The 14,225-nt window shown below is 38.3% G+C and overlaps 1 protein-coding gene across 4 annotated transcripts in view; it reads left to right on the forward strand.

Moving 5' to 3' along the window:
* Positions 1 to 14,225, forward strand: part of ANKRD26 (ankyrin repeat domain containing 26) — a 98,600-nt gene that overhangs the window by 930 nt on the left and 83,445 nt on the right. For all 4 annotated transcript variants that reach the window (XM_059912028.1, XM_059912038.1, XM_059912047.1 and 1 more), the window contains exons 2-4: positions 8,460 to 8,574; positions 8,737 to 8,910; positions 12,871 to 12,977. In XM_059912028.1, the coding sequence (XP_059768011.1) occupies positions 8,460 to 8,574; positions 8,737 to 8,910; positions 12,871 to 12,977 (396 nt within the window). The remainder of the gene's footprint in view (positions 1 to 8,459; positions 8,575 to 8,736; positions 8,911 to 12,870; positions 12,978 to 14,225) is intronic.

The raw sequence follows: 14,225 nt of genomic DNA on the forward strand, positions 1-14,225 counted from the left end.
CAGTAGTTGTGGCGCATGGGCTTAGTTGCTCTGCAGCATGTGGGATCTTCCTGGACCAGGGCTCGAACCCGTGTCCCCTGCATTAGCAGGTGGATTCTTTTTTTTTTTAGTTTATTTATTTTAATTTATTTATTTTTGGCTGCATTGGGTCTTCACTGCTGCATGTGGGCTTTCTCTAGTTGCAGGGAGCGGGGGCTACTCTTTGTTGCAGTGTGTGGGCTTCTCATTGGGGTGGCTTCTGTTATTGTGGAGCACGGGCTCTAGGTGCGCGGGCTTCAGTAGTTGTGGCATGTGGGCTCAGTAGTTGTGGTTTGCGGGCTCTAGAGCGCAGGCTCAGTAGTTGTGGCGCACGGGCTTAGTTGCTCCACGGTATGTGGGATCTTCCCGGACCAGGGCTCAAACCTGTGTCCCCTGCATTGGCAGGCGGATTCTTAACCTCTGTGCCACCAGGGAAACCTGCAGTATCCGTTTTATATCCGTGTACACCTATGTATATATGTTCTCTACTGAAGGACCTTAGAAGACAGCTTTGAAGTGGGAAGATGGCTGTGTCCTTGAATAGGAAGACTCATTTTCTTAAAATGTATGGTCTTCCCATATTTAAACCAAATAAGCATATGATGGTTTAAAAAATTTTGAGTTACACATACTTTCTTTATTTGTTGTGATGAAATTAAAAGTTTTATGTAGTAGACAAAGATTTGCCCTTCTAGATATCAAAATGTGCTGTAAGTTCCCACAAATTATTCGTTTACTAACAACTGAAAAGACAGATAAGTGAGTGGAACAGATAGAAAATGTCCAAACACCCAAATATATGGAAGACTTTAGAACTTGAACTGATGACATTTCATATTAGAAGGAAAACATAAATTGTTTGTAAATGGTGGAGAAGTAAACTGCTAACTATTTAGAGAAAAGTTACTAGATTTTTATCTCACAAAAATAAGTTTCAGATGGAGTACAGATCAAAAAATTTAAATATACAAAGTGAGAAAACAACCAGAAGAAAACAAAATTCCTATTTATACATTTTTTGTGCTGACAAAGATCTTCCTAAGAATGACTTCAAAAGCAAGAATTCTGGAGGTTGATTTAACAACAAAAAAAAATTAAAACCCTCTGTAGATCAGAAAAGAAGATTAACAAAGTAAAAGACAATGAGCTTTTAAAATATATCAACGTATTTGTATCAGGCAAGAAAAGATATCTTCATTTTACAGAGAATTCTTTGAAATCAGTAAGGGGAAAAAACCTCTAATTTGAAATTGAGAAAAGTACTTTTTTGCATATCCATAAGTGACCAATGGATATAGGAAAAAAATTTAGCATTTCTGGTAAGAAAAGGAATTTAAGTTAAAGAGGAATGAAAGGGGCTTCCCTGGTGGCGCAGTCGTTGAGAATCTGCCTGCCAATGCAGGGGACACGGGTTCGAGCCCTGGTCTGGGAAGATCCCACGTGCCGCGGAGCAGCTGGGCCCGTGAGCCACCATTACTGAGCCTGCGCGTCTGGAGCCTGTGCTCCGCAACAAGAGAGGCCGCGACAGTGAGAGGCCCGCGCACCGCGATGAAGAGTGGCCCCCGCTTGCCACAACTAGAGAAAGCCCTCGCACAGAAACGAAGACCCAACACAGCCATAAATAAATAAATAAACAAATACTTAAAAAAAAAAAAAAAAAGATCTCACATGCTGCATGGCACAGCAAAAATAAATAAGTAAATAAAGAGGAATGAAAGACCATTTTCCCTTCACAAAGTTTGTGAAGATGAAGAACAGTGGTACTTATACTGCTGTTTAAAGCCTAAGTTGCTTTTGACTTTTCAAATAGGCAATTTGGTGATAAGTACCACATTTAAAAAATGTATATTCCCTTTACACATCAATTCTCTTTACACAAATTAGAGGTAAATAATTAGAGATAAATTAGAGATAGATAACATACAATTTGTTGTTCTCAACACTGCTTAAAATAGCAATGTATTAAGAAGAAATCAAAGGATTTTATAAATAAATTGCAGTGTATCTGGTATGGAGTAATATATGACCATTGAAGGTGGCATAGATATCAGATGTATGTTGACCTGCAGAGATGTACTTTGGTAGATCACTAAGGGAAAAAAAATTAACTTCATTATATATAAACACAAGAAGACTATGGTCTTATCTTAGCCAAAAGTATGTACAAAAATGTGATAAAATTTGTTATTTCTGAGCACTTGTATTATAAGTGAAGCTTTCTTTTCCTTTTAAAAAAATCTGTGATTTCTACAGTGAACATGTACAAAAATTCTAGTAAATGTTTAGTATTAGTGAAATAATCCTGAGAGAGAGCACGAATATGAATCTTGTACAGATAAAAATAATTTCTCACTTTCTATTTTTTTGTGGAAGTTTTTCAAGGATTGATATCTTCTGGCAACTTTTAGCCTCTTCAGAAGTAAAGGGAATCTTTTTATCTGTGCCTGTAGATTTTACTAGGTATATATTTCACTATATACACGTTTTTGATTTTGTGTAGCTTTATTACCTATAATATCTAAATGATTATAGATTAATCATTTTACTTCATTGCAGTCTTGTGAAAATAAAAAATAGTAAATATAAGTGGTGATTATTACTATTGCAAAAGTTTATAGAGTTTTAGTTGTGTCCTTATGAAAATAAAAAATCAAAAATACAAATGTAAATGATTATTACTATTGCAAAAGTATTGCTTTACTTCCCAAAAGTTTTCTTTAAAAATATCGAACTCTCCAAAGTAACAACTGCCAACAGAAATACAAAGAATCATGAGAGATTACTACAAGCAACTATATGCCAATAAAATGGACAACCTGGAAGAAATGGACAAATTCTTAGAAAAGTGCAACCTTCCGAGACTGAACCAGGAAGAAATAGAAAATATAAACAGACCAATCACAAGCACTGAAATTGAAACTGTGATTAAAAATCTTCCAACAAACAAAAGCCCAGGACCAGATGGCTTCACAGGTGAATTCTATCAAACATTTAGATAAGAGCTAACACCTGTCCTTCTCAAACTCTTCCAAAATATAGCAGAGGGGGAACACTCCCAAACTCATTCTATGAGGCCACCATCACCCTGATACCGAAACAAGACAAAGATGTAAAAAAAAAAGAAAACTACAGACCATTATCACTGATGAACGTAGATGCAAAAATCCTCAACAAAATACTAGCAAACAAAATCCAACAGCACATTAAAAGGATCATACACCATGATCAAGTGGGGTTTACGCCAGGAATGCAAGGATTCTTCAATATACACAAATCAATCAATGTGATACACCATATTAACAAACTGAAGGATAAAAACCATATGATAGTCTCAGTAGATGCAGAAAAAGCTTTCGACAAAATTCAACACCTATTTATGATAAAAACTCTCCAGAAAGTAGGCATAGAGAGAACTTACCTCAACATAATAAAGGCCATATATGACAAACCCACAGCCAACATTGTTCTCAATGGTGAAAAACTTAAACCATTTCCTCTAAAATCAGGAACAAGACAAGGATGCCCACTCTCACCACTATTATTCAACATAGTTTTGGAAGTTTTAGCCACAGCAATCAGAGAAGAAAGAGAAATAAAAGGAATCCAAATCGGAAAAGAAGAATTAAAGCTGTCACTGTTTGCAGATGACATGATACTATACATAGAGAATCCTGAAGATGCTACCAGAAAACTACTAGAGCTAATCAATGAATTTGGTAAAGTAGCAGGATACAAAATTAATGTACGGAAATCTCTTGCATTCCTATACACTAAGGATGAAAAATCTGAAAGAGAAATGAAGGAAACACTCCCATTTACCAGTGCAACAAAAAGAATAAAATACCTAGGAATAAACCACTTAAGGAGACAAAAGACCTGTATGCAGAAAACTCTAAGACACTGATGAGAGAAATTAAGGATGATACAAACAGATGGAGAGAGATACCATGTTCTTGGATTGGAAGAATCAACATTGTGAAAATGACTATACTACCCAAAGCAAACTACAGTTTCAGTGCAATCCCTATCAGACTACCAATGGCATTTTTCACAGAACTAGAACAAAAAATTTCACCGTTTGTATGGAAATACAATAGACCCTGAATAGCCAAAGCAATCTTGAGAAAGAAAAACAGACCTGGAGGAATCAGGCTCCCTGACTTCAGACTATACTACAAAGCTACGGTAATCAAGAAACTATGGTACCGGTACAAAAACAGAAATATAGACCACTGGAACAGGATAGAAGGCCCAGAGATAAACCCACACACATATGGTTACCTTATCTTTGATAAAGGAGGCAAGACTATACAATGGAGAAAAGACAGCCTCTTCAATAAGTGGTGCTGGGGAAACTGGACAGCTACATGTAAAAGAATGAAATTAGAACACCCCCTAACACCATCCACAAAAATAAACTCAAAATGATTAAAGACCTAAACGTAAGGCCAGATACTCTAAAACTCTTAGAGGAAAACATAGGCAGAACACTCTATGGCATAAATCACAGCAAGATCCTTTTTGACCCACCTCCTAGAGAAATGGCAATAAAAACAAAAATAAACGGGACCTAATAAAACTTAAAAGCTTTTGCACAGCAAAGGAAACCATAAAATAGATGAAAAGACAACCCTCAGAATGGGAGAAAATATTTGCAAACGAAGCAACTGACAAAGGATTAATCTCCAAAATATACAAGCAGCTCATGCAGCTCAATATCAAAAAAACAAATAACCCAATCCAAAAATGGGCAGAAGACCTAAATAGACATTTCTCCAAAGAAGATATACAGATTGCCAACAAACACATGAAAAGATGCTCAACATCACTAATCATTAGAGAAATGCAAATCAAAACTGCAATGAGGTATCACCTCACACCGGTCAGAATGGCCATCATCAAAAATCTACAAACAATAAATGCTAGAGAGGGTGTGGGGAAAAGGGAACCCTCTTGCACTGTTGGTGGGAATGTAAATTGAGACAGCCACTATGGAGAACAATATGGAGGTTCCTTAAAAAACTAAAAATAGAGCTACCATACAACCCAGCAATCCCACTTCTGGGCATATACCCTGAGAAAACCATAATTCAAAAAGAGTCATGCGGGCTTCCCTCGTGGCGCAGTGGTTGAGAATCTGCCTGCCAATGCAGGGGACATGGGTTCGAGCCCTGGTCTGGGAAGATCCCACATGCTGCGGAGCAACTAGGTCCGTGAGCCACAATTACTGAGCCTGCGTGTCTGGAACCTGTGCTCCGCAACAAGAGAGGCCACGATAATGAGAGGCCCGCGCACCGCAATGGAAAGCCCTCGCACAGAAACAAAGACCCAACACAGCCATAAATAAATAAACCCAATGTTAAAAAAGAAAAAAAAAAAAGAGTCATGCACCACAATGTTCATTGCAGCACTGTTTACAATAGCCAGGACATGGAAGCAACCTAAGTGTCCATCAACAGATGAATGGATAAAGAAGATGTGGTACATATATACAATGGAATATTACTCAGCTATAAAAAGAAATGAAATTGAGTTATTTGTAGTGAGGTGGATGGACCTAGAGTCTGTCATACAGAGTGAAGTAAGTCAGAAAGAGAAAAACAAATACCATGTTCTAACACATATATATGGAATCTAAAAAAAAAAAAAAAGGTTCTGATGAACCTAGGAGCAGGACAGGAGTAAAGACACAGGCACAGAGAATAAATTTGAGGACACAAGGAAGGGGGAAGGTTAGGCTGGGATGAAGTGAGAGAGTAGCCCTGACATATATACACTACTAAACGTAAAATGGATAGCTAGTGGGAAGCAGCTGCATCGCTCGGGAGATCAGCTTGGTGCTTTGTGACCACCTACAGGGGTGGGATAGGGAGGGTGGGAGGGAACGCAAGAGGGAGGGGATATGGGGATATATGTATACATATAGCTGATTCACTTTGTTATACAGCGGAAACTAATAAAACATTGTAAAGCAATTATACTCCAATAAAGATGTTATAAAAATTATTGAACTCTCCTGTTATGTTTATCCATTGTTTAATCCATTTATTCATCAAATATAACTTGAATACCTATTATGTAGCAGATGTTTTCTACTCAGGATCCTGCATCTATGTCTCAGAACACTTTCATCCTTAAAAACTTCATGTTGCCCCCGTGAGCAAGATGAGAAATTTAAAATTGAAGTATTAAGGCTTAGTCTCAATTGAAGCTTTTCTCCCTTCTTTCAAACAGAAACATTTCTGAAGGTAGGAAATTGTAAAAGATAACCTTTACTTGTCCTTTTGGACATTTATAATGGTATTAAATACTAATATTGATCACTGGAAATGTCTGCTTTCACACAATCTATAAATGTAAATATTGAATAAAATGAGCCATCCCTATTCATTTGAATCCTGAATTTCCTTTGGCTTAAAGTTTCCTGAAAATAAGTTAGAATTACTTTTTAAAAAATTCTTGTTTTGTTTGTTATTTTAGTTCTCTTTCCCCGTGCTGCTTTTATTTTATTATTTTAAAATTGAAGTATAGGTGAGTTACAGTATTGCCCATCATGCCTTTAAGAACTAAAAGTTATTTAAGTGCCAACCATGTGACTAGAACTGCAGTAGACCTGTTATATACACCATTATTTCATTTAATGTAAGGCACCATGGATTGTATGATGCCCCACTATTTTATATATTAATAAGAAATTTTTAAAAATGTTGCCAACTCACAGATACAGAGAACAAACTAGTGGTTACTAGTGGGGAGAGGAAAGGGAGGAGGGGCAAGATAGGGGTAGGGGATTAAGAGGTACAAACTATTAAGTATAAAATAAGCTACAAGGATATATTGTACAACATGGGGAATATAGCCAATATTTTATAATAACTATAAATGGAGTATAACCTTTAAAAATTGTGAATCACTATGTTGTACCCCTATAGTATATAATTTTTATTTTTTTATTTTTTTAAATTTTTGGCTGTGTTGCTTCTTCGTTGCTGTGCTCAGGCTTTCTCTAGTTGTGGCGAGCAGGGGCTACTCTTCCTTGCGGTGCGCGGGCTTCTCATTGTGGTGGCTTCTCTTGTTGCAGAGCATGGGCTCTAGGCGTGTGGGCTCACTAGTTGTGGCTCGCGGGTTCTAGAGCACAGGCTCAGTAGTTGTGGCGCTCGGGCTTAGTTGCTTTGTGGCACGTGGGACCTTCTGGGACCGGGGCTCGAACCTGTGTCCCCTGCATTGGCAAGTGGATTCTTCACCACTGCGCCACCAGGGAAGTTCCATAATATATAATATTATACATCACCTATACTTAAATAAAAAAAAAAAGGCAACTTTAGGCACAAAGGCATTATGATAATTAGACCAACAGGAAAAATGAGACACGAACAAACAAAAAGTGCTACCAATTATAGTTGTAAGACATCGTGAATTATAAATTTCATTCCAATGTCAGAGATGTTAAAATGTGAGAAAATGAGCATGTTAGAATCATTGAAGTACAGTGTTCTCTCTAGTCCTCAAGACATATCTTCAAAAGAGGTATAATATCCTTTTACTTAATTGAAATGTTGCCCTTGTAAAGTAGTAGTAATAGTAATAATTATGATAGTATTACCTAATAATTATTGAGCTGTTATCTGTGCGAGGAACTGTTCTAAACCCTTTGCATGGGTTCTCATTTAAGCATCACAGTGGTGTCCTGTGAGATAACTACTGCTCTATCCCCATTTTGTTGATGAGGAAATTGAGGCACAGAAAGGCTAAGTGACAGCTAATAAGTGACAGAGTTAAAGTCAAATTCAAACCCAAGTTGAGCTGAATGTCAAGGTCATGCTCTTTCTTTTTTTTTTTTTTTCATGAAAAGTGTGTGGAGAGGAGTGTATTCATTTGTTTGCCTGTTTATTTTAGCAAGGTACATTGGAGGGAGAATTCCAAAGGAGCTACATTTTAAAAATTATTTATTTATTTATTTATTTATGGCTGTGTCGGGTCTTCGTTTCTGTGCAAGGGCTTTCTCTAGTTGTGGCAAGCGGGGGCCACTCTTCATCGCGGTGTGCGGGCCTCTCACTGTCGTGGCCTCTCTTGTTGCGGAGCACAGGCTCCAGTCGCACAGGCTCAGCAATTGTGGCTCACGGGCCTAGTCGCTCTGCGGCATGTGGGATCTTCCCAGACCAGGGCTCGAACCCATGTCCCCTGCATTGGCAGGCAGATTCTCAACCACTGCGCCACCAGGGAAGCCCCGGTCATGCTCTTTCTATTCAAGCAGGTTGTTCTTTCATTAATGTGGAGAGTAAGAAGAGCTAATATATATTGTTCTTTCTCCAGAAGAAAACTAAATATTTGTTTTAAAGGGATAGGAATAGCATGCTATTAAATGTTTTCAATTACATGAACAATTGTATATTTTGAAATAGTGCACTGCAATTTCCTAAAATCTCCTCTCGGTTTCGTAGGACTGCTCTCCATTTGGCCTGTGCCAATGGCCATCCAGCAGTGGTAACTCTCCTAGTGGAGAGAAAATGCCAGCTTAACCTCTGTGACAACGAAAACAGGACAGCGCTGATGAAGGTACAGAGTAGCCAACCTTGTCAACGTGAGATGGATTTGATTTAACTACTTAGGATAAAAATGGATTTATCTCATTTAAATATAACGAATTGGTGAAACTTCTGGAATGTTTACTTTGAATTCCTAGAGTTTACAGTCTGTTTCTTGGCATAACACTTATAGGCCATACAATGCCAGGAAGAGGCGTGTGCAACTATTCTGCTGGAACATGGTGCCGACCCAAATGTCATGGATGTCAGTGGCAACACTGCCCTCCACTATGCTGCCCTTTATCAGAATATATCACTCGCGGCAAAGCTGCTTTCACATGACGCCAGTATTGAAGCAAGGAACAAGGTATAGCTCAACTAACTTTATTTACAAAATATTTGCAATACATGGTTGGTTGTTTTTTTTTTTGTTTTAGCTGCAGATGTTTTATCTATAATAATATATATACTGAATACCACCCATCAGGCCCTGTTACCATGGAAACAACTCCAAAGCCAAGTCATGGGCTGGAGAAAGGTGGTGCTCACAGAAAGAGCACAGTTCTGTCTCCCAGCCACCCTTCTACCCCAGAAGGAAAATCTTCCCATTAGGATATGCCTGGGAGTGGGTGGTGGGCTCAGAGCCCATACAAGACGAAGACCTGGGGGGAGTGAGGTGAGGGGGGCGCTGGCGGCTCGCAGGGGCTCAGCGAATGGGTGCCGCTGGGGATGGATGGGAGGAGGAAGGAGACCCAGTACCCGGCAGGGAGAGCTGGGTGAGTGCAGGTGGCCAGGGCAGGCAGCAGGCCCCGAGCCCTCCAGGACCCCAGGTTCTAAGATCGGGGAAAGTGGGGCAGGTCGTGTTTGACACCCAGCAAGGTGTTCACTTATGCTGGTGGCCATGTGGTCCACCATGTACACCTTGGGGTCTTCCACGCTCAGCCTCGGGCGGCTCCTCAGCAGGGTCGTAGCTGTGCATGGGGAGCAGGTGACGGCGAAGCTGCTGTTCCTGCTGTTTCTTTGGGACACACATTACCTCCTTCCGCTGCAGCCCCGCCAGGAACTCCCTCTGCTGACATAGATGGGGTCAGTTTTACATATTTGGAAGCTCAAGCATTCCCTGAGTGAAAATATTTTGAAATAACTTAATTATCTAAGATTTCACTTTAAATCATGATATTTCTAAAGAAGCATTAGAGGGTATAGCTTTCTTTTATGTGTTTATGGCAGAGATTTGTGAAAACATTGCATTTGTTAAAGGTAAGACTTTTTTTTCCCCAAATATTTTTTTCCCCACTCAAATTTTTTTTCTGATTAGTGTAAAACAACACAGAAATGCAAAACTTGCCTTGGAGATAGTCTTTGTCCTAAAACTCGAACAAAACCAAAGCATTTTATAATATAATAGCAATCTTGCTGCTGTTGACAAGTTCCTATTTTATTAAAAAATGATTTATGTAAAAATGATTTCTCTCTCATTGCCTAAGGCTTCAGAGGGAAAAAGGAAAAGGAAAAGGAGAGAGCAGTTGAAATACGCAGGCCGGGCTTCCCTGGTGGTGCAGTGGTTAAGAATCCGCCTGCCAGTGCAGGGGACACGGGTTCGAGCCCTGGTCCGGGAAGATCCCACATGCCGCGGAGCACCTAAGCCCGTGCACCACAACTACTGAGCCTGCGCTCTAGAGCATGCGAGCCACAACTACTGGGCCCACACGCCTAGAGCCCGTGCTCCACAGCAAGAGAAGCCACCGCAATGAGAAACCCGCGCACCGCGACAAAGAGTAGCCCCCGCTCGCCGCAACTAGAGAAAGCCCGCGTGCAGCAACGAAGACCCAACGCAGCCAAAAATAAATAAATGAATAAATAACTTAAAAAAAAAAAAGAAATATGCAGGCCAATTTGGAAATTTGGCAGTTGGGAAATGCCAAGTAGAGGTTTTTGGGGGTTTTTTTCCCCTTCAGTTTATGTATTTAGGCAAAGTTCTTTTCAGTGTTCGGGGATAATAATTCTTATTTTGGGAAAGAGCCTGAGTGAATTGTAACCCTGCCTAGAGAGCAATTTTAGGAGGACTCAGAGGAAATCAGATTGGCAGTGAACGTGTAGTGATTAAATGGGAAATAAGGGAGAAGAACAAATAATTAACTGACATATTATCCTGTTTTGGCAGAAACAGCCACTTAGATAAGAGTCTAGACTCTGCTCTCAGATCTAGAATGTCTTGATGGGAAGTAAGGGGTTTATAAGTAATGAGATCAAGTTGCATTTTGAGTTTACTCGTCCCTGTTCTACCTATTTACCCAGAAAAATTAAATGTAGTTTTGGTGACTCTTATCTCTTACACTTTTGTTTTTTTATTCAAATCCTCAATTGAGGAAAGGAATTGGCCGTGTGGGTAGGAGATGAGACTGACATGACTGCTGCACTAATTCTCAGCTAGAATTGTGCTCGCGAACCACAGTCACCTGGGAGGACTTGTAAAAAATTTACAAGCCTAGGCTCTCCCCTGAAGACTTTGACTGAATAAATCTAGGAAGGCCTGGACGTGTGCGTTTGGAAATATTTCCTCGAGATTCTGATACAGCCCTTGGTTAAGTACGTGGAATGGACGAGTGTGATTTATAAATTCACAGATCTCAAAAATAAGAAATCTCTAGAAGAGTTGGAGTTTGATAGATGCTACTTCCATCAACTCCCTCCTTTCCAACAATATTAGCCTGACTTTTATCTTTTTCTGCCTCTGTGATTGAGAAGGTAAACGGGATATTATTGGCAATATCTATTGGCTTGAAGAATAACTCCTTTTTCCTTCCAACCACTAATCATTCACTGGCACTCAGAGAGTCTTTAGAAATTTGCTTATGGTGAGTCATTTAATAAGTAGAGTGTGACCCTTTGCGGATTTTGCACCTTTTGTTATCATCCAAGTCATTAGGTCAACAGATGTTTATCACAAACATTATCAGGGTTTTCCTGACTGCAGTAATAGTAAAGCATGAGCCTTCTTTTGGTGAAAGCTGCATGACAGACTCTTGCAGTGTGTCTGTTAGGTTCACCGGGCCCTGTCATAAGCAAGATGATAGTCTTAAACATCAAAACCCATGAAGTTAGTAACAGTACAGATAGGAATTGTTTTAATAATTTAGTTTCAGCAGTCTTATGAACTAATTATCCATTTGGTTAACATTAGGGAGAATTATAGAAATAGATTGTAGTTTTAACAGGCATCGGAAACATTCTTGAAGTGGGTATTATGAGTCTTAATAGCAATTTTTATTACATGTTGGGACCCACTTTTTTTTGTAAAACACATAATACTAAAGAAAGGAAAGGTTTTACATGCAAATATTTGCTTTATACCCACCCGTTTGGAAACACTCACAGCAAACATAAAAACACAAGTGGGCTATAGACTAAACGTGGCCCCTGGATGTGTTTAGTTTTCCTCCACAAATTGAGTCAGCATTTAAAATTTAGGAGACTCATGCAGAAATCTGCATTTCAGGCTTCTCTTAAGGAATCCAGTCTGGTCCTCCTTGAGCCCACGCTACTGTTTGGTCTGCCGTGCAAAGGGTGCCCCTTCTGTATGGGGCACGTTCTCTGGTTTGCTGGCCTCACCTGGGTTCTTCACTTACTTGGGTCACCTACTTTGCCTCCATAAGCATTTGTGTTTCCAATTCCTGTATTACAGTTTATTTTGATAGATATTTCTAGATTTTAAAAGTCATTAATTTATAATCTATTTCATATTTTGAAAGAATCTCTTAAGAATGGGATTGAATTTTTCAAGTTAGAATTTATAAGTTGGTTTTTAAAAAAAACTCTTTTTCTTTACATGTTCATGTGAAGAATCATGTTCCCATTGGAATGTCTGTAAACCTTATGAGGTTAATTGGTTATCGTTGGATAGGTTATGCATGTTGCAGACAATATTATATCTTTCTCCTCAGCATTGTTCCTAAAATATGCAGTTGATTTAATAGTTAAATGATTATCTCTGGAGGAGTGTTTAAAGTGTATAGACTAGTATAGAGCAATAAAATAACTACAGTATACCTGATAAATTCTGTGATAGAAGCAAAGATCCTTGGAACCAGTAAATGTTGGAAGTGAGTTTTAGAGAATGACTTTGCAGTTAATCATGTGAAGAAGTGAGGAGGAGCATTTTAAAGGGAAGGAAGCAGCACAGGGCGGGTGAGAAGGAAGGGGCTCCTTTTTATTTACTTTCTATATTAGATGTTTAAGTTCAGAGAATCTATTATAAGTTTTAAAATTCAGTTTAGAAATATGTAACTTTGTACATTCTATATAAAGTGTTTTTGCTGTTTTACAGGAGGACCTCACACCACTTTTACTTGCTGTAAGTGAAAACAATCAGCAAATGGTGGAATTTTTAGTAAAGAAAGAAGCAAATATACATGTAGTTGATAAGATGAAAAGGTACAGTAGTTTGTTCTTTTTCTTTTTAAAAACCTGAGTGCTGTTCTAGAGTGGTAACAGAGAGATTAAATTAGTAAGAAGAGGATTAATGTATAATCAACACATCGTCAGGTCGAAAAGCAATTATTCTGCTGTGTATCATGAAAAGTAATATATAGCAGGATTCATATTCCTTTATAATATTGACTGATGTCATTTGCAACCTGATTTTTTTCTTTTTTTGGTCATACGATCTTATAATAGCTAAGGGATTTCATATTAGTTTTATTAGCTTGATAAAGTATGGATTCTACTTTTTAGTTTACCTTAGGACACAGTATTGAATTTCTTAATTCTTTTATAATAATTTTTTAACCTCTACTTTGTATATATTTTTCCTTAAAAGATGCATATCTTTGGGATGACTCTTTGCTTTAAATTACTTTCTTTGAAGAATACTGATGTTACTAGGTTATCACTAAGTGATTGTTAATCACTATTACCAGATACTTTGGGCTTATCAGTTTTTATCCTTTTTCATTTCTAGTACATTTTGATGTTCTTATTTTTAATTGGTGAAGGTAGAAGGAAGAAAGGTAGCTTTAATTGGATAAACATTTCCTTCAATGAAGACAAGTCATAGGTGGGTGATAAAGAGGAAAGTGATGGGCTTTAGATTCAGACTGGGTTTAATTCCTAGCTTTCCTACTTATTAGGTGTATGACCTTGGGAACGTTACTTATGATCAGCAAATATGTTTCCTGATATGAAAAGGAGGATAGTAGTATATCCTTCAAGGGTGGTTGTGTGGAAGAAAGATTACATATATAGTATTTCATTTAGTGCCTAGCACATGCTTATCAGCATCATTAACTGCAACCATGACTATTTTTATTTCATTATTAATAATATTATTGTTTTAAGCCTGCAAATAGCTTTTCCTTAACCTGACCTCTAGCTGATTTTGAAGTAAAATATAACAGACTAAGGAAGAAATGGGGAATTCTTCCTTTATATACTCACCTGCTTCAGATAAGTGACCTCAGCATAGTTTCTTGTCCATCAAAGACTCTAAATTAGCAATTTCTACTACATGCCATCCAAGTGGGACAGGAGGCTTCTTTTTTGTCCCTTCATTTTAGCCTTGGAGGTAATTTACAAAGATGAACACTTGAACATGTAAATGGTCAGTTCTACATGGATGGGCAAGATATTAACTTGGTAAAGTATATCAAATTAGCTGTTAAAGTAAGTTAGCTAAACTTCCTA

This window comes from Balaenoptera ricei, chromosome 2 (assembly GCF_028023285.1).
Source record: "Balaenoptera ricei isolate mBalRic1 chromosome 2, mBalRic1.hap2, whole genome shotgun sequence".
Taxonomy (NCBI): Eukaryota; Metazoa; Chordata; class Mammalia; order Artiodactyla; family Balaenopteridae; genus Balaenoptera; species Balaenoptera ricei.